This window comes from Chinchilla lanigera, unplaced genomic scaffold (assembly GCF_000276665.1).
Source record: "Chinchilla lanigera isolate Chin_1 unplaced genomic scaffold, ChiLan1.0 scaffold00085, whole genome shotgun sequence".
Classification (NCBI taxonomy): Eukaryota; Metazoa; Chordata; class Mammalia; order Rodentia; family Chinchillidae; genus Chinchilla; species Chinchilla lanigera.
In genome coordinates this window covers 9,459,457-9,478,925 of record NW_004955486.1, presented here as the reverse complement: position 1 = coordinate 9,478,925, position 19,469 = coordinate 9,459,457, and the positions used below count along the sequence as shown (strand labels likewise).

Sequence of the window (19,469 nt, the reverse complement as noted above, 5' to 3'; positions counted from 1 at the left end):
CCGCCCCTTCTCCTGCGCCCGCCTCCGCGGCGCCCGGCGCCCCCGGCCGAAGGAAGACCAGGTACGCCTGGCCAGGTGAGTCTCGTGGTTTCCCGGGACAGCCCCCGATCGTCGTCCCTGGGGAGGCTCCGAGGCGCCCGCCGGCTGCCCTTCCTGCTTCCCAGCGTCCCGGGACGCGTCCTGGTGCCGCGGGCTCGGGTCTTGGGCAGGAAGGCCGGGCCTGAAGGTTCCTGGAGGGCCGAGAAGGGACCCCGGGAGCTCAGAGGTCATCTGCCCGGTGGACTCGGCGCCCTGGGCGGGCGGGGCGCGCGAGAGACTCCGGGACCGGAGGCCCCGGGCCCCAGGCCACCCTGAGATGAAGGGCTGACCCACAGGGCGCTGTGAGTGTCTGGGGGCCCAGGAGCGCGGCCGCTGTCTGCCGCGGTCAGCACAGCCGAGGTGCGGAGGACCTGCAGGTGCGGGTCAGACCAAGGCTCCTGGCACCAAAGGGCACAGGGGACCCAGGCAGTGGGGTGCGGTGCAGCCTCGTCCTGAAGCCTGTCAGACCCGTCTGACAGGGTCTGCCCTGGGCACCAGGCTAAGGCCCTGGGAGCACGAGAGAAGGCGGGGCCTGGGGTGCTTGTAGGCACCCAGTGAAAGTGTGGACCCTGAGATATTTGTGGGGTGACTGTAAGAATGCAAGCAGAACTTGAAGCGCAGCCCTACCTCAGGGCCTCTATCCTGGGCCATTTTCAGAATGTTCTGAAGACCTAGAGGGGCCTGTGGTAGTCTCCTGAGTGTGGTGAGCCCTTTGGCTTAGCCACCCTGTGTGTGATGTGTATGGTGAAGACTGGTGCCCCTCTACCCAGCAAATGCCACCCCCACCGCCTCTGCTCTGGCTCCAGAGATGCAGCTGCAAGCAAGGAAGAGAGGAAGCAAGCGAGGAACCGCAACCACTCCCCCATGTGCTCTCCTTCCATGTCCACAGTGTTTATCTCCTAACCTGCTGTATCAGAATTACTGCCTCAGAGGCCTTGGTTTTGTGAGTCTGACCCCCTCCCATTAGAGTTTTGCCCTCAGAGTGCAGCACTCCAAATGCAGCACTGTGCTCTGTGAGCCTCTGAGACATTTTCCAGTGCCTGAAAACAGACAGGGAATCAGAAGTCAAAGAAGCAGGAAGCCTCAGCAGGGAGGCCTGTTGCAAGTTAGTGATTTGAATGACAGGCAGGGGCCATGCCAAGGTCCAGGCAAGAGGCACAGTGTGGTTGCCCCAGTGTGTCCAAGCTGGCGAGGGAGCTCTGTATAAGGGAACAGGGTCTCTCCATGGGCTTTCAGAGGGCAGTTTCAGGGCCCCAGCTCTGTCTTTCAAGGCCTCCTTCACCTCCTCCCTTGGGTGGCAAGAAGTGAGCCATGGAGTGAGCTGACCAGCAAGACAGCCCAGAGGTGCTGTGTAAAACTGTGTTTAAAAAAACAAAACAGGGGGCTGGGGATTTAGCTCAGTGGCACAGCACCTGCCCTGCAAGTGCAAGGTCATGAGTTCAATCCCCAGTGCTGGAAAACAACAACAACAACAACAACAAACTGTGTTTCAGTGCGTGTTGGAAAATGGCTGGCTCAGCAGATTTCAACCTGAAAATCGTCCTGGTCAGTTTTAAGCAGTGTCTCAACGAGAAGGAGGAGGTGCTGCTGGACCACTACATCACCAGCTGGAAGGGGCTGGTCAGGTGTGTGCGGAGGGGGGTGCCTGCCACCAGGGGACAAGCCCGAAGTGGCAGGTGGTGGTGCTTGTGCTCAGCGCACATGGGTGGTGTCTGCTTCTTGCCTGGCACTGGGCACAGCGGGGGTGCTGGTGGGCCGGTCTCATGTTCCAGGCAGACATGTCCCCAGGAGTTCAAGACAGATGATGTCCCCTGTGCAGCAGGCCAGCTGCTCAGGCCCTGCACTGGACCTCAAGTTCTTATTTCCCACACAGGTTTCTGAACAGCCTGGGCACAGTCTTCTCATTCATCTCCAAGGACGTAGTCTCAAAGCTGCACATCATGGAGCACCTGAGGAGCAGCCCTCAGTGCGAGCACTACACGAGTCTGCAGTCCATGGTGGCCTACGAAGTGGGAAACGGACTGATAGACCTGGATCGCCGCTCCCGTAACCCTAACTCAGGCTGCAGAACCATGCTGCGCCTACACCGGGCCCTGCACTGGCTGCAGCTGTTCCTGGAAGGCCTGCGCACCAGCCCTGAGGACGCACGCACCTCCACACTCTGCCTTGACTCCTACAACGCCTCACTGGCTGCCTACCACCCATGGATCGTGCGCCAAGCTGTCACAGTGGCCTTCTGCACCCTGCCCTCACGCAAGGCCTTCCTTGAAGCCATGAACGTGGGGCCTCCTGAGGAGGCTGTGGAGATGCTAGGCGAGGCCCTGCCCTTCATCAAGCAAGTGTATGACATCTCCCAGAGGCTCTACACTGAGCACTCCCTGCTGAACCTGCCCTAGCAGCTGGCACCCAGGTCAGGCAGCTCTCCCTGCTGCAGGGCTTGGGCAGGGCAAGGCCTGTACTCTACACACAGCTTTTTGGGTGCCACTGTCACCCCTGCAAGCTGAGCTTGCTGGAAGCTGTGGGCCTGTGCCCCTCTGAACTATAGCCTAACCCTCAGCCTCAGTTACACACATGCTCAGTTTAGGCCTCACTGAGGTATAGACAAGTCAGGCAGGGCAGGACCTGGTGAGTGCAGCAGCCAGAAGGGTTGTCCCATCTCTGTTTGTGAAAGGTGTATGGTCATGGGTCTCTGGGTCACAAAGGCTCTGTCCTCTAGCCATGTGCTTAGTTTCCCATTGTTGTCACAGGCCCAGGACACAGAAGGGACAGGGTGTCTGTGCCAGACAGACAACCACAGTCTCCGCCACCCTGGGTGGGGGTCTTGGCATAGTGGGCTCTTCTCTTCCCCTTTACTTCCTGATTGGCCTCTGCATGCAAAACAGGCCAGCAGCTTTCTATCCAGGGCTCCTAGAAAGTCCTGGGAAGGACTCCTCCAGAGTCCCTGTGGGTATCAGCTCCTAGGGGGGCATGCTACAAGGCACCCCCAGCTCAGCCTGAGGTCCTGGGAGTTGAGCCAGGCCTCACCCTCCCAGTAAGCACCCCACAAGATACCACACTTTCTCCCCTGTGCTGTTGCCCCTGTCCCCACAGTGATCAGGACACCCTGGTGGGGCACGGTATGGCAGGGGGCCAGGCGTGTGCCTACCTGCCAGCCACCACCCAGCACTTGGGGAGCTGGCCTTTCCAAATGGCTTTTACACTAGACCTAGGACAGACCAGGAGGCAGTGTCTACAGGGCAGCAGACACATCAGTGTGGGCTTATAGGGTTTGTTTGGTCCCTGATATATGTGGTATTTCCCAGAATAAAATTACACTTATAGGCCTGGGTATGGCATTCCAGGATGCATACTAGGGTATACCAGGTGCCTGACTTGGAGGACTCAGCAAAGGACCCCAGATACAGAGCTGAAGTATGCGCTCCCTGATCCTAAGGGCTCAAAGGGCAGTGTCAGCTATGAGGAAGTAAGACCTGCCTGGGACAGCAGCCTGGTTTGGAAGGAGTTGTTGCTTTATTCCCATCCCTGGGGGACATTAGTTTGGTCATGCACCCCACACTATTCAGGACAAACTTGCCCAGGATCACTCCCTGGGGACCTGGGTCACAGGGGGAGGTCTGAGGCCAGCCACACATTGCAGGAGGAAAGGCCCAGGCCAGGGCTCCAGGAGGCCACAGCCACAGCTGGACAGGCAGAGGCTGCACACAGGTGGGTCCTCTTAGCCCTTCACCCTGACCTTGTGCTCTGCCCACCCACCAGGAGCCAGTGTCCATGTGAGGCTGGCAATGAAGGATATACCCAAGTCCACATAGGCCAGGAAGCAAGGCTGCAAGTGCAGCTCAGCATGTGCTGTACCTGGGCTTGCGCAGGCACCTTATGGGGCCCTCAGGGCAGCAGGGAAGAGCAGAGTATGCGATGGGCTGCAGCTGTGGTTGAGACTTCCCAGAGCCCCCGCTCCACCCAGCAGAGCTAAGAGACTCCACCACTCCTGTCTGTGCAGGGACCTGCTGTGTCCATGAGGTCTTTCCCAGAACCAGAGCCCAGTATGGAGTGGCCACTGCCAACCCTCCCTCCCCCCAGGCACACACCTGGTACTGGCAGCTGGAGCCCATTTGGTTACAGCCCTTCCTCCCTCATTTGCATGGGCCCCTCCTTTGGGCCCAGCTGCAAGCTGTCCTGGCACCTGCATGCCAGCCAGGGGACAACCTGTGCCAGGGCCACACAGTGAGCACAGCCAGCCACAGGGTGTCTGTAGCTTCCAGGAGTTGGCACCAGAGCAGCAGAACAGCTACAGCAGGACCCTTGGCAGCTCTGCTCCATTCAAGACAGCCCCTCTCTGTGTCTATGGATGCCTAGGGAGGTCATCTGTAGCCCTCACCCGACGATTTGCACTGGAAGCCAGAAACCTCCCAGTGTTTCTGTGCCCAGGAAAAGCCCCACAAGGCCCTGCCGCCTCCTCATCCCTGACAGAGCTGAGGCCCTAGGGCCCTGGATGCTCACAGTATGCTACTTGCTCCAGGAGTGGGGCTGCCAGGGGCCCAACACAGGCAGGAGCCACTTGGAACCTGCCTTCCAGGTCACTGTTGGCCTGAGAACCTGGCAGGGATGTCACCATGAAGAGTCTGACAAGCAGGGCAGCTCAGCAATCCCAGCATTTGAGAGGCTAAGGCAGAAGGATCACAAGTTCAAGGCCAGCCTGGAAAACTTAGTGAGAACCTGTCAAAATAAAAAGGGTTGAGGATCGGGCTATAGCTCAGTGGCACAAGTGCCTGCCTGGCAAGCACAAGGTCCTGAGTTCAATTCCCAGTACCAAAAAAGGGGGGTGCTAGGGATATACATAGCTCAGTGCCAAGGCCCTGGGTTCAGCCCCTAGTTCTCAAAAATGAAAGTCCTGTGTGCCCAACCCTCAGGGCTCAGGATGCTGAGGATGTGGCCAGGGCCCCAGGGGCTTGGCAGGTGAGCATAGCACTGGTTTTGCTAAACAAATCTGCCCCTCCCCATGGACTCACTACATATCTGGGGCTCCTGCCCGACACACCTTGTTCTCCCTGTTGGAAGCTGCCACCTGCCATGCCAGGGCTGGCTGTGCTGGGCCTCAGCCTTGTGGCTCTCCTGGGCCTTGGGAGGGGGGCCTTGTTGTGCCTGTCCCAGCAATTCAGGATGGAAGGGGACTACATCCTGGGAGGGCTCTTCCCCCTGGGCTTGGCTGAGGAGACTGACTTGAACCATAGGACGCGACCTGACAGCATCACGTGCTCCAGGTACGGAGTGGGCCGCCAGGGCAGGGGAGATGAGGGGGCTGGGTGTCCCTGGGCCTGTGCTGCCAAGCCTGGGGTGAGACAGCAGCCACCTGTGGCTCTGTGTGTCTTCAGGTTCTCGACCATGGGCCTGTTCCTGGTGATGGCTTTGAAGATGGCTGTGGAGGAAATCAACAACAGTTCCACCCTGCTGCCTGGGCTGCAGCTGGGCTACGACCTCTTCGACACCTGTTCGGAGCCTGTGGTCACCATGAAGCCCAGTCTCATGTTCCTGGCCAAGGCGGGCAGCCGCAGCATTGCCGCCTACTGCAACTACACACAGTACCAGCCTCGCGTGCTGGCTGTCATCGGGCCCCACTCCTCAGAGCTCGCCCTGATCACAGGAAAGTTCTTTGGCTTCTTCCTCATGCCACAGGTGGGCCCACTGTTCCTTGTGTGTCCCCGCTACCCCTACCCGCAAGAGCCCCCCATCAGGAGGTGCCTCTGGGCCCCTACAGGTCAGCTACGGCGCCAGCATGGACAGGCTGAGCAACCGGGAGACTTTTCCATCCTTCTTCCGCACAGTGACCAGCAACCGAGTCCAGCTAGAAGCCATGGTGACGCTGCTGCAGCACTTCGGCTGGAACTGGGTGGCTGCCCTGGGTAGTGACGATGAGTATGGCAGAGAGGGTCTGAGCACCTTCTCAAGTCTGGCCCATGCGCGGAACATCTGTGTTGCACACGAGAGCCTAGTGCTCCTGTCCCGCACCAACAGTGTGCGGCTGGGCAAGGTGCAGGATGTCCTGCACCAGGTAAACCAGAGCCAGGTGCACGTGGTGGTGCTCTTCGCCTCAGCCCGTGCTGTCTACTCCCTGTTCCAGTACAGCATCCGCCATAGCCTCACACCCAAGGTGTGGGTGGGCTGTGATGCCTGGCTGACGTCGGACTTGGTCATGACACTGCCTGACATCCAGCGGGTAGGCACTGTTCTTGGGTTTCTGCAGCGGGGCGCCCTGCTGCCTGAGTTCTTCCACTACATGGAGACTCAACTGGCTGTGGCCGCTGACCCAGCCTTCTGTGCCTCCCTGGATGCGGAGCAGGACGTGGAGGAGGATGTGGTGGGGCCACGCTGCCCTCGGTGTGACCAAATCATGTTGCAGAACCTGTCAACTGGGCTGGTGCACAACCTGTCAGCTGGAGAGCTGCACCACCAGATCTTTGCCACCTACGCAGCCGTGTACAGTGTGGCTCAGGCCCTCCACCACACCCTGCATTGCAGCACCTCCAGCTGCCCCACACAGGAGCCTGTGAAGCCCTGGCAGGTGAGCGTGGGGCAGGGGCTGCAGGGTCATGGTACCAAAGCCAATCTTGGTGGTCTGTAGCTTTTGGGTCAGCCCTGTCCCCACCTCACCCCATGCCCCAGCTCCTGGATAAGATGTACAACATGAGCTTCCACATTCGCGGTCTGGAGCTGCGGTTCAGTGACTCTGGAAATGTGGATATGGAGTACGACCTGAAGATGTGGGTGTGGCAGAGCCCGATGCCCAAGCTGCGCACCGTGGGAACCTACAACGGCAGCCTCCAGCTACAGCCCACACTCATGCACTGGCATGCACCAAACAACCAGGTCAGTGCACAGCACACAGTCCCAGCCACGCAGGAGCCTCCACAGCCAGGCATGGCCCAGGGTTTGGAATGTTTCTGGCCTGAGGGGCACCTAGCCCCACGAGCCAGACCTGACGTCCCCTACCAGGTGCCAGTGTCTCAATGCTCCCAGGAGTGCCGTGAGGGCCAGGTGCGCCGGGTGAAAGGCTTCCACTCCTGCTGCTATGACTGTGTGGACTGCAAGGCAGGCAGCTACCGGCAGAACCCAGGTGAGTCACCTACCCAGCCACAGTCTGTACAGTTTGTGGGTCAGAGTCCTCCCAACTCTGGCTCCAAGGCTGACAGGGAGGTCAGAGCCCACAGTGGCTGTGCACCCCAGTACCAGTTCATACAGTCCCTTCTCTCCTGCCTCCTGCAGATGACCTCACTTGCACCCTCTGTGACCAGGACCAGTGGTCTCCGGAGCGGAGCATGCGCTGCTTTCCCCGCAGGCCCAGGTTCCTGGAGTGGGGAGATCCGGCTGTGCTGTTGCTGCTCTTGCTGCTGGCCCTGGTGCTCGGCCTGGTGCTGGCAGCCCTGGGGCTGTTCATCCGCCACAGGGACAGCCCACTGGTCCAGGCCTCAGGGGGGCCACTGGCCTGCTTTGGCTTGGCCTGCCTGGGCCTTGTCTGCCTCAGCGTCCTCCTATTCCCAGGCTGGCCGGGGCCTGCCAGCTGCCTGGCCCAGCAGCCTGTGGCCCACCTCCCTCTCACAGGCTGCCTGAGTACACTGTTCCTGCAAGCAGCTGAGACCTTCGTGGAGTCAGAACTGCCACCCACCTGGGTGGCCTGGGTGCGTGGCCATCTGCGGGCGCCCTGGGCCTGGCTGCTGGTGCTGCTGCTGATCCTGATGGAGGCAGCACTCTGTGGCTGGTCCCTCGCAGCCTTCCCATCCAAGGTGGAGATGGACTGGCGGGTGCTGCCCAGGGAGGTGCTGGTGCACTGCCACATGCACTCCTGGGTGGGCCTGGGCCTGGTGCATATCACCAATGCTACACTAGCCTTCCTCTGCTTCCTGGGCACCTTCCTGGTACAGAGCCAGCCTGGCCACTACAACCGTGCCCGTGCCCTCACTTTCACCATGCTAGCCTACTTTGTCACCTGGGTCTCCTTTGTGCCCCTCTTCACCAACATGCAGGTGTTGTACCAGCCTGCTGTGCAGATGGGTGCCATCCTCCTCTGTGCCCTGGGCATACTGGCCATCTTTCACCTGCCCAAGTGCTACCTGCTACTGTGGTGGCCAGAGCTCAACACCCCTGAGTTCTTTCTAGGCCAGGGGCCTAACGACACCACAGATGGGGGTGGTAGTGGGGGCAGAGACAGGACTCAGGGAGACCATGAGTGACCTCTAAGCCCAGGATCTCAACCCCAGTGAATACAGTCCCTGCAGAGACCCCACAACCCAACCCCTGGGCTGATAACCGCCTGTTTTCCATTCTGACTCCAACCTGACCTTGACCTTGACCCCAGGCCTGCACTGTGTGGGAAGAGCCCACAAGACCTGCTCCACTGCCCCAAAGGCCTCCCAGAAGTTCCTGGGGGCCTACAACCATACCCTCAGCTCAGGACACTCCTAGCCAAAGGGAGGCCAAGTTGGGCACCACTTGCCTCGCTGTGCCCAGGCTAGGCCTAGAGTAGACAGCAAAGCCCAACCAGGAGGGGAAGGGCAGCACCCAGCCTGATCCAGGTCAAGCCCATGGGAAGGGGCCCTGCCTGCCACCAGTACCTCGGACAGAGCAAGGGTGGAGGTGGGCGTCAGCACCACGGCCAGCGACCACTCCCGGGACCCCTGGAGCCAGCACCAAGGACAGAAGACGACCGGCCAGCACCGGGGACAGGGCCTCGTCGCAGCACAGACTCAGAGGATGGTGCCAGTCTGGGTCAAGGCAGCCTCCAGTCAGACCCGGGTCAACACTAGACCCGCCCCCCACTCGAGTACCGAGGCGGCCCGCAGAGAACAGGGTCACAGGCCAAACACCAGCCCCATAAAATTAAATGCTTTTTAGTGTTTAAAATAGCATTTACACAGAAGCAGCTCTAGTGAACTACCCAGATACTTGGACTTTGACACAGTATCTACAGCGCAGATGTGCGGAGGCCAGGTGTGCCAAGAAGGCAGCGGCACAGGCAGGCAGCCCATGGACAGCAAGGACAGGCCAGGCTGGCTCCTTCCCAAGACCCCATCTGCCTGCAGCAAGACCTTGTGCAGTTTGCAGGGCCCCTCCCAGCTCCCCACATTCCACACCTTCCGTTCTGACCTGCGTCCCTCACACCTGCTCTGAGTCCCAGAGTGGAGCCGGAACATGCAAACTACCCTGGCTGGGCGGGGCGGGGACAACTGCCCAGCTGCCACCCCCATGGCAGGCAGGGCAGCAATAAATAAATAAGTTAGATCCCACTGTGAGTGACCAGAGGGGCCTGGAGACGCACTGCCTGGTGAGACAGGCGGGGCCAGTGAGCTGGGTGAGGAGGGGCTTCAAGCCAGTCCAGAGAGGCATCTGCATCGCTCTAGGGGTTGACACAGAGCCCCCAAGGGTTACCTTCAATTAGGGGCCCCAGAGCCACATGCTGAAGGGGCAGGTCAGACCTGCCTGAGGAAAAGATGGTTCCTCCCAAGGGTCTGCAGAGACACAGCTGCTCACTGTACTGGGACCCCAAGAGGAGGTGGCTGCCCTCCAGCCTGCGTCCACTGCCTACCAGGCCCAGAGCCCCCGGCTGGCCCATCCCCAGCTGGCCACCACTAAGGCAATCCCACTGGCTCCCAGTGCAGCAGGACAGGGTGCCCCGCCTTGGACAGGGCTGAAGGCACTGGCCACCAGTTACATGATGTCCACAAAAAACTCACAGGGATTCCCCATGGCCTTCTGGAAGGACTGGCGACTGCCAGTCAGTTCTGGGGGGACAGCAGCCAGCTCCCGGACAGGTGGTCCCCCAGGGGGTCCACCCACCACTGTGTAGGCCTTTGTTGGGGCATGCAGTGGAGGGAGCCCCGGAGCAACGGCTGAGGCCTGGCTACGTGGGCTGCTGCCCTGGCTGAGCTGGCTGACAGGACGCTCCCGCCAGCCGGTGCTGCCCAACCTGCTGGGTGCCACAGGGTCCGACTCACTGCCACTGCCCCCGCCCCCAGCTCCAGCCGCCCGACGCTCCTTCTCTCGGCCTGGGGCCCGGCGGCTGCTCCGGGTGGACCCGCTGCTTTTGCTCCCTGGGAATGACAGGGAGAAAGGGAGGGCCAGGTCAGCCAGGCCTAGCCACCCCCAAGGCCACTGCTGCCCCAGGCAGTCAGCAGGAGGGGGCCAAGCAGGGGGCAGCCATGCAGACACAAGGGTGGTTACAGCCCCACCCCACATAGCAGGAGCAGAGGGGCACAGGGATGGGGCAGCAGCACGTGGCAGGAGGTGGGCCATGCCTCAGCCCAATACTTGAACTGAGGGCCGTTCTCCCAGCTGAGAAACTGAGGCCCCAGGGAAGGCCCTCAGTGCCCAGCGCTCCTGCTGGACATTCTGAGCCTCCCACCCAGAGACCACTGTCCACCCACCCTGGGGCCCTGGTCAGCTAACCACTTGGCCCCTGTCCTGGGCTCCAGGAAACCTGAGGACAGAGGCTTGCTAGGGACATGCCAAGAGAGACGCCGGGGGGGACCCTGGCTTACCGGCCCCGAGGGTCCACTCCGCTAGTCCTTCAGTCTAAGGCTTGCTCAGCACAAAGCAAGGGATAGCACGAGTTACACACCGGGCCCACCACCAGTTCTGTCTGGCAGCGGCTGGGCTGGGTTTAGATGGGAGCAAGTGCCTGTCCAGGGTCCGAACACCAACAGTTTCCCCTGGGCACAGCCACCCCCCACCCCTTGCCTTTCCTGTCCTTCTCTGGTCCCCAGGGCCAGCTGGCTGCACTTCTCCCCAGAAGCTCATACACAACCACAGGTTTCATGGTGCCACTCGGCCTCAGCTCTACTCCAACAGGCTCCTTCCGGTTCTCCAAAGTTCCCTGTGGGCTGCAGGGGTCCCTGGGATGGAGTCCACCCTCCCTGTGTCCTGGGCCTGGAAGGTGACCCTGACCAGTGCTCTTAATCACCCAGCCTCTGGGCACACAGCCCCCCCATCTCCTAGTTCTGGCCTCTGCCAAACCTGGACCACCAGCCCCACCAGGCACAATGGCAAAGCCCCAGGTTTCCTGAACTCCTCCCCAGAACCCAGAGAGGGCCCAAGCACACAGCAGGGGTTCAGGGCAGCAGCAGGAGGGCAGGGTGGGCAGCGGGCAGCAGGGGAGCTGGGCGGGCTCTCACCTTCACTCTGCTGGCTCCCAGCGCTGCCACTGCCATAGCTGAAGCCAGGGTCCTGGTAGGCGGGCGGGAAGCAGGGTGGGGGCCCAGGGTACTGGTAGGGGTAGCTCTGGCTTAGGGGCCAGGCTGTAGCTGGATGGGGCAGCGGGGCCAGGGTGTCCTGATCCGAGGCTCCGCTGGAGCCACTGTGGAGATTCAGGGCTGCGAGATCTGGTAAGGGGAGGTAGGTGAGGAGTGCACAGGTGTTGGGTCCCCCACGGCCCCACTTATCACTGCACACAGGCCCTGCCCCTCACTTACCACTGCACAGGTCCCCGAAGACATAGTAGCACTGCTCAGAGAAAGTGATCTTGTTCACCGTGTGCCGCAGGAAGCCGCGCCTCAGCATGCTGCCCGCATACTTCCTGGCCTCGCGCCGCTCCCGGAAGCCTTCTACATGCGTGTACAGCCAGTCTACCACGTCCGCTCCTGGCCACACAGCCAGTCAGGCTAGAGCTCAGCCAGCCAGCTGCTCTCCTACCCCACCACACCCCATTCCCTGCCAGCTGGCAGGGGCCAAACAGGACTCACCAATGACAGCGTTGGCAATGGTGATCTTGAGCCACATGCGGTCACGGATCTCTAGCCCCGAGTCTGGCAGCTGCATGACCCGAGCAATGGCACTCATGTCGCTCTTCACCGTCAGTGGCGCTTCTTCCAGCTCTGCAGAGCACACCCCTTAGCTCCGGAGCAGCTGGCTCTGGGCAGAGCCTGGGAGCCCAGGAGGGGCTGCAGGATGGACCCCCCAGGCTTGAGGAACAGACCTCCATCTCACCCCACAGGTGCCCCTCACAAGATCTCAGGCCAGAATGGGCAAAGCCACCCCCACCCCGCAGACCAGAGCCAAAAGACCAGCTGGGTCCCGCCCCTACTCTCCTCCCCGCAAGGGCGGGCATTAGTCATGTTAGAAGCAGGAAAGCAGAGCAGGCCACGTGCCCCTTCCACCTGGCCTGGCAGGCCCAGGCCTCTCTGAGGCCCACACCAACAGGCTCAGCTGCGGGAGGGGCAAGTTTCTGTCTGTGCACGCCTGTGGGTGCTTCGGACGGGCACAACACCTGTCCTCAGCTGGTGACAGCCATAAGAGCCCAGCATAAGGCTGGGCCAACCCACGCCCTCCAGCCTTGGTTTCCCTCCAGGGGTCTTGTGAGCTGCCACTTACGTGGAGCGCCAGGCACTGAGCTGGTTAGTGAGGAGGAGCTGGAGCGCGTGACAGCGCTGGAGCAGGGGCTCGTACCATAGCGGGGCAGGGCACCCGTCAGCGCCGCTGTGTGGGACAGCCATGCGGCTGGGTCGATGGGTCGCACAGGGTCAGCTGGATGGCAGCAGATGACAGATGGACAGGAGGAGGGAGAACAAGGCACAGAGGAGACAGGCCTTCAGGCTGGCGCCAAGCACTCCCCCTACTCCCCACCCACAGGTCACTCACCCCTTGGGACGGTGAAGTAGCTCCGGGGGGTCGGGTCCCAGCATTTGGCCACTGTAAGGCTGATGGGCCTGTGACAGGCATCACACAGGTGAGGCCCTTGCAGCCTGCTCTGCCCTGTGTCCTTGTGCCTGCCCTCTCTCTGTGCCCCACATCCTGTAACCTCAGTCTGGGACATGACCCCTGCTCCATGCCCCACAGCCTCACCCCGTCTGGGACACGATCTCCCGGAGCACCCGCACGGCATCATCATTGCTCATGTTTTCAAAGTTCACGTCATTCACCTGGCGGGGGGGGGCGAGGGTCAGGGCCAGTGGTGCGGCGGGGCTGGGGGGGGATACCCACATCTGGTCCCTGACCCCCACAGCCCACACCTGCAGCAGCATGTCACCAGGCTCGATGCGGCCATCAGCAGCCACAGCCCCGCCTTTCATGATGGAACCAATGTAGATGCCGCCATCACCCCGGTCATTGCTTTGGCCCACGATGCTGATGCCCAGGAAGTGATGCCTCTCTGCAGGAGCAGCAGTGAGCAGGCCCTGCCTGGCCCCGCCCTGCCCGCCCTGCCAGCCCCCAAGGCCTCACCCATGTTGAGCGTGACGGTGATGATATTCAGAGACATGGTGGAGTCGGTGATACTGCTGAAGGAGGAGGCCTGTAGAGGGGCCCAGTGAGGCACGGCCAGCTGCCCACACCCCCCCCACGGGCCCCGCTGCCTACCCGGTCTGTCTGCCGCAGGCGCTGCTTCCGGCGCCGGCGCTTGTGCTTGCGGATAAGTCGAGAGGAGGTGCTCTGCTCTGTGGAGCTGCTCAGCCTGGGGCAGGAGGGTGGAGGGCAGAGGGCAGGGTTCAGGAACTGCCCCACACCGCAGGCTGACTGCACATGGGATACGCGCTCCTGCACATACCGGCTTGTGTTGTCATCCTCATCTGAGTCGATGAAGCTGCTGGACTCCAGCTCACTGCTCAGCACAGTGGACGCACTATCTGGGGGCAGCCCAAGGTCCCGCCGCCGATCCCCCCTCAGGTGCCCATTGGTGCGGGTGGCTGCAGGCCAGCAGGAGGGAGCTGATGTGGGGCCTGTGCAGCCTCTAGCTCCTGCTGGCCCAGCAGCTGGCAGGTGACTCTAGGCCCACAAGGGGCACCAGGTCCGGGGCCTCAAACCAGGGACCTCAGGGTACTGGCAGGGACTTGGGGTCCACCACAGGGAGGCTTGGGTCCCAGGGCAGGGCAGACACAGCCACAGTACCCTCCTCACGGTTCCGGCGCCGGGCCCGCTCCCGCCGGTGACTGATCATGGACTCTGTGCCAGTCTCGTTGTCCAGGCCATCGCGGCTGGGGGCCACGTTTGGGCTGTGCAGATGAAGTGGGTACAATGGGGAGGCTGGGCAGCCGGCATCACAAGGACTCCACCCCTGCCCCTCAGATGGGCCTCAGGAGCACCCAGAAGCTCAGTCCACAGGGTCCTTACTGGAAGGAAGGCGGCCGGGAGTCCCCAATGCCACCTGTCCGTTCAAGGGCTGGGGGCAGGTCTGTGTGGCTGTCGGTGCCCTGGGACCCCGCGTCTGAGTGAGCACCCTCGGCCAGGACCAGCTGTGGAGGTAGAGTGAGGGCTCGGACACCCAGCTTGCCTGGGTCCCTGCCCTACCCTGGCCTGGCCTGGCCTGGCCTGCCAGAGCCAGGGCCATGCCCACCCGCCTCCCTGGGAAAAGCCTCCACCCATGGTAGATGTCAGGGCCCAGCTGAACATCATGGTGTATGCAGGACTCACCCAGGAGACCACCCGGCCATTGAAGCAGGGCAGCTTGGCGTTGTCATCAAAGATCTCTTCCTTCACCACCCTGTAGACAGGTGGGTGTGTCATCTGTGGGCACCCCACCCACCACATTCTCTTCTCTGGGCCCTTTCCACCCTGCATTGTCTCTCAGCCTTGGAACAGTGGTGGTGGACAGTTCATTAGGGCCAGCCTAGAGCTCCTGTCCACCTCCAGCCTGGGGCAGCAGGTAGAGGGCAGACAAAAGGAAGGGTGCCCTGGAATGGAGCTGGCATTGCAGCATCCTCTCTGGCCCTGTCCACACACGTGGCGCCAGCTCTGCCCAGTCTCCAACCTTGGACCTTCTCCTGGGGACCCCAACAGCTGCCCACTGAGCAGCTCTCTGCATGGCCAGGTAGCCTCCCTGTCTCAGATCAGGACTCTCCCTTGGCTCTTCTCTGCTCTTCACCCCAAATCCATACCCATACCCTGGGCCCCACCTTCCAGCCCTTTCTAGGACAGCCCTCCTGCTTCTCAACAGCCTGTAGGTCTGCAGCAGCCTCCTGGAGGAACAGATCTGATGTTCCTCATGCTACCCCCAAGACTCCTTCTTCCCACACATCCGTCCTGTCTCTCCATGGTCCTTCCAACGTGCCCCCTCCATGTCTGGCAGCCCTGCATTCTCCTATGTGCTCCCTACCCATCTGCCTATGCCCTCAACCAGGCCCAACTCTCAGGTAGCCACAGGCTCTGCCACCTGAGGACCATGCAGCTGGGGTCAGAGCTGGCCAGGCCCTGGCTACACCCACTGGCCAGCATCTGGTCCTCTCCCTGTCTTCCTGCTGCCCCTAGGACAAGGGCATAGGGCACCCAAGTAAGGTGCCAAGGATCAGGGAAAGGAATAAACTGGGAAGGAGGCCAGATGACCTGGAGTCAGGGTTCAAAGGGGCAAGGGTAGCAACCAGCACAGCTCAGGGGGTGGTAGGCGGGAGCTAGGGCTGGACACCCCACCCACTGGCGCTCAGCCCTGCCAAGCACAGTGGGATTTTCCATGTCCGGGACTCAGGCCAGATGAGAAACAGGAGCTGGGAGACTGGGCTGGGCCTGGACGTGCACCTGGCAGGAAGCAGCCTCATGGCCCGATGGGCCTAATGCCAGAAGCAGGGCCACCAGCCCCAGGACACCTTGACTCGCCTTGTCCAGGGAAGCAGCAGCTGGCCCAAGTGTAGTGGGCACCTCATCTCACCCAGGGAGTGAGGCCTTGCTCCAGATCTCGCCAGGAGGCCACACGCCTAAGGCGAAGCAGCAGCAGAGATGGGGCCAGCCTGGAAGGGAGGATGTAGCCCACCCAGCCTTCTATGGCTCTGTCATTGCTCCAGGTGCCTCCCTGGGCCCTGTCCAATGAGGTGGACACCCCAACAGGCAGACAGTCACTTTCCAGGACCTCTCGAGCCTGTGCCTTCACCCATGACCCACAGCCTTGCACAGCTAGGCCAGCTTCCCTGGAAGGCCACACCAGGCCTGGGCTTCCTGGGATAGGGAGTGGAGCTTGCAGCAGCCAATGCACCACAGGCTGCAGCGAGCTGTTCATCTCTGAGGTTCGTAGCAATCACCTGACCACAGCAAAGACCCCCAGGAACCCCTGCCTCCACCCCACGATGGCCCCAGTGGGCCAGCCAGCAGCCTGCCCCCTGCCATGCCCAGTGGCAGCCCTGTCTGACTCACCTTGGGAGTCAGATGGGAGCCTAGCACCCACTGACTCCCTAACGCTCTGCTTGGCCTTGAGGTCCATTGCCCACGTGGCCAGGGCCTCACGATGACCAGAGCTACGGAGGTCCCTGTGCTTCCCAACACTATTCTGACACCATTCCCAGGGCCCAAAGCCTTGCTTTCCTGGCCCAGCCCAGCCAGCAGGACCCGAATGCTGCCTGACAGGTGTGGCCTCGGGGCATGAGGAGGGCCAGCAGCCAGGACTGAGGGGAGGCAACTGACAGATCTTCCCCACCCCAGCCAGGCAGGGTACAGGTGCCAGAGCCCCCAGTGGAGGGCAGGTGTGCGCTCTGAGGTGGGCAGTGCAGCCCACAGTTGCCAGCATGATCTCTCAGGAGTTCCAGAGCAGACACACAGGGGTGGGAGAGGTCAGGGGCCATAGCCCAGACTCTGGACAATGCTGGGGCTGCTGTGTACATGGTCTCTTGGGTTGGGGGGACAGGCTCAGGAGCAGCTCCATGTAGTCAGGACGGCCAGCCAGGGCACCCACCGGGGAACTCCTGGAATGATCCTGGTTAATCTCGAACTTACGGCCACTGGGCTCCACCTCTCGCCCCTGTGATCCACCCCAGGGAGAGCTGCTGGGTTCCTCAGAGCCCAGCAATGCTTGGCCAAGAAGGACCCTGGGCTAGAGGCTACAGCAATCAAGGGCCCCAAAGGGCCCCAAAGGTCCCCCTCCCTATCCCCACATACCCTCAAGAGTCAGGGTTCCAGCTGCACCAAGCCTTAGTGTGTGGTGGGCCTCAGCCCAAGGCACCCACTGCCCTGCTCCAGCCCTGATGTCCACTCAGCAGTGGCACAGAGCCCCCTTGGGTCACTCTGCATCCCCTCTCAACTCTGGCTATGCACTGCATCCACCTAGGCCTGCCAGCCCGGGGAAGCAGGAGGGTCACAGAGACTGAATGTCAGAGCTCAGGGACTGCAAGCAGCAGCCTCTCATGCAGTCCCTCAGGCACATGGGGCTGACAGAACATCTGTGCCCACCAGCAGGCAGCCAGAATCCAGGGCTCCCAGTGCCCTGTGCCCAACCACCCAGTCCCCAGGCCTGGGTCTCCTGACCACGGAGATCAGTGGACGAGCTGAACACCAAGCCCACAGGCCTGCATCGGCAATGTCTGCCAGTGTGGACTGAAGGCTGAAACTCTCCCTCTTCTGCCTCAGGCTCCACCCCACACTGATCGTCACCAGACCCAAAGCCAGAGACCCACAGACTGTGCCCAAGCCCCAGGGGTCCTGGGTCAGAACAACCATCAACTACACATGAAAACTAGGGGACAGAGCCAGACACTAGGTACACACCTAAAATCCCAGTCCTCAGGGAGGCTAAGGCAGGAAGATCACAAGTTCAAACCCAGCCTGGGCAATTTAGCAAAACCCTGTTTCAAAATAAAAATAAGAAAAAGGCTGAGGATGTAGCTCAGTGTGGAGGCCTGGGTTCAATGCCCAACACCACAAAGAAAAGACAGAAATAAGAGGAAAGCTTCCCGGCCTCCAGTCAGAGGCCACCTGGGCCACAATCCCTGCTCGGACAAGACTTGCCTTCCCCAGTGTCAAGCTACATTCACTTGGTATCCAGAGCAGGACCCCACCTCAGCTTTCTTTTACACTAAAGTAACAATGGAAGCCGGGAATGGTGGCGCACAGCTGTAATCCCAGCATTCAGGAGGCTGAGGCAGGAGGATCCTTGCAAGTTCAAGGCCAGTCTGGGCTACAAAGTGAGCTCAAGGCCAGCCTGAACTGCATAGTGAGACCCTGTCTCAAAAAGACAAAATATAATAATAATAATAATAATAATAATAAATAAAAATAAAGTGACAATGACTGACCAGCCCCTCCCATGAGAACTTACATATCCCACTAAATAAAGGACTTATGGACTAGGCAAAGGTTCCAGTCTAGAGACAGAACTTCAGGGAAGAGAAGAGGGAAGCAGATGATGGAGTCCTTTCCCAGCTCCTGAGGCCATCAGGCCATCAGGCCATCAGGCCATCAGCCAGAGGGCCAAGAAGGAAGCAAGGTGAGGCCCTGTCCCGCTGCTCACCTCAGCTGCCCTCTGCCTCCTGGCTCTCTCATACACCAGAGGTGCCCAGCTTGTGCTCAAGCCCTCTGTTGGCTCCCACACCAAACCCCACCATTTCCAAGCCTGCTCAGGCCCCCAAAGACCATCTCCCACATCACAGCCCTGAGTGCCCATCCCTCCTCAGCCCTGGTACTACGGTCCCCCAGATCTGCCCAGCAGCAGCTCCTCTGGGGCACAGGGATCGACAGCCTTCCCTATAGATGTCATAAGCAGAGGGCAGGGTCCCTCCAAAACACAGCCCAGAGCATGGGGCAGGCAGCAACCTCGGGGCAGGCATGCTCCTTACCACACATGCCCCCAGGCCAGGAGTCTGTGAAGAAGAGCGTTTGTGATTTTGGTGGTTCCTGTCAAAACATTACACTGAAAACCCAGATGCTCGCTCTTCCACACACCCCTGTGCAAGGTCAGGAGGTGAAGGGGGTTGTGACAAGGCCCAGAGACGTGAAGGGCCCACGTGAGGCCCAGCAGGAAGGCAGTCAGAGCCGACCCCAGAGCCGGCCCAGGCTGAGCAAGACGCCCGCCCTGAGGAAGACCTGCCCAGGATGTGCCCGCCTCTCCTCCTCCTTGGGCCAGGGCTGCCCACCTGACCTCGGGCCCTAAGTAGAGTGGCCCTCCCTTGACTGGACCTGGGCTACCCAGGTCTGGGGAATTCCAGAATCCAGGACATGGGAGGTCAATGTCAAAGCGCCAAGACAGGCCACACACAAGGACACCACTCGCCTGAGGGCACGGGGCACACCTGCTCAGCAGACTGCTGAGCTGGGGACTCGGGTTACTGGTGGCTGTGACCCCGTCAGGCCTCCGGGGATGGCCGGGCTCCGGCTCCCTGTCCCTCACACAAGTGGGAGGTCCCTTCTCCCAGCGCAGCCGGCACAGTGGCCTAGAGGCTGACCCTGGCCAGCAGGTGGCCAGCAGCCTCAGGGCCGGGGTGGAGCGACTCCAGGATCCCTGTGACCCTTGGCCTCTGCCCTGCCACGGGAACCGGGAGAAGGGCGCCAAGAGTCTCCCTGAGACTCCAGAAACTTCTCAGACTGCTGTCCCTGCGCCACCCCCACGTCCAGTCCCACCTAGGGTCCAGCGGGAGCCGGGACCTGGCCCGCAGGCCCCTCCCGGACCCGGACCCAGGCCCCGGGACCGCCAGCCCCAAGGCACGGACGCGGCAGGCCCCGGC

The 19,469-nt window shown here is 61.3% G+C and overlaps 3 protein-coding genes across 7 annotated transcripts; 2 read left to right on the top strand and 1 right to left on the bottom strand.

Annotated features, from left to right (window-relative positions):
- On the top strand, positions 1–3,406 carry Cptp (ceramide-1-phosphate transfer protein). The gene is made up of 3 exons (XM_005404233.2): positions 1–75; positions 1,572–1,703; positions 1,952–3,406. Exons 2-3 carry the CDS (start codon positions 1,585–1,587, stop codon positions 2,472–2,474), a joined length of 642 nt encoding a protein of 213 aa, XP_005404290.1. The 5' UTR covers positions 1–75; positions 1,572–1,584; the 3' UTR covers positions 2,475–3,406.
- A 98-nt stretch (positions 3,407–3,504) lies between these two features.
- Positions 3,505–8,972, top strand: LOC102024012 (taste receptor type 1 member 3). Of its 5 annotated transcripts, none has more exons than XM_013504185.1 (6): positions 3,505–3,783; positions 5,448–5,748; positions 5,831–6,634; positions 6,736–6,939; positions 7,066–7,186; positions 7,336–8,972. In XM_013504185.1, exons 2-6 carry the CDS (start codon positions 5,458–5,460, stop codon positions 8,298–8,300), a joined length of 2,385 nt encoding a protein of 794 aa, XP_013359639.1. In that variant the 5' UTR covers positions 3,505–3,783; positions 5,448–5,457; the 3' UTR covers positions 8,301–8,972. The 5 variants fall into 5 exon arrangements, with proteins under 5 accessions (XP_013359639.1, XP_005404288.1, XP_013359642.1 ...); XM_005404231.2 differs by lacking the exon at positions 3,505–3,783 and adding an exon at positions 4,872–5,336; XM_013504188.1 differs by lacking the exon at positions 3,505–3,783 and having other exon boundaries at positions 4,872–5,748; positions 5,831–5,975; positions 6,473–6,634; positions 6,707–6,939.
- On the bottom strand, positions 8,942–14,536 carry Dvl1 (dishevelled segment polarity protein 1; the record flags this gene model as incomplete). The annotated part of the gene is given in 14 exon segments (XM_013504189.1): positions 8,942–10,157; positions 11,238–11,444; positions 11,535–11,702; positions 11,805–11,936; positions 12,433–12,585; positions 12,700–12,767; positions 12,904–12,980; positions 13,071–13,210; positions 13,282–13,351; positions 13,417–13,510; positions 13,604–13,742; positions 13,945–14,048; positions 14,167–14,288; positions 14,467–14,536. Coding segments are annotated over 14 exon segments (1,927 nt in total), but the record flags the coding sequence as incomplete, so codon positions are not given.
- Positions 14,537–19,469: the final 4,933 nt, after the last annotated feature.

Excerpts from the sequence above, each read along its gene's own strand:
- Cptp (XM_005404233.2), top strand. The coding sequence starts at position 1,585 with ATGGCTGGCTCAGCAGATTTCAACCTGAAAATCGTCCTGGTCAGTTTT. Across the intron at positions 1,704-1,951 it reads AGCTGGAAGGGGCTGGTCAG|GTTTCTGAACAGCCTGGGCA; the intron begins GTGTGTGCGGAG and ends TTTCCCACACAG.
- LOC102024012 (XM_013504184.1), top strand. The coding sequence starts at position 5,146 with ATGCCAGGGCTGGCTGTGCTGGGCCTCAGCCTTGTGGCTCTCCTGGGC. Across the intron at positions 5,749-5,830 it reads GCTTCTTCCTCATGCCACAG|GTCAGCTACGGCGCCAGCAT; the intron begins GTGGGCCCACTG and ends GGGCCCCTACAG. Across the intron at positions 6,940-7,065 it reads GGCATGCACCAAACAACCAG|GTGCCAGTGTCTCAATGCTC; the intron begins GTCAGTGCACAG and ends GTCCCCTACCAG.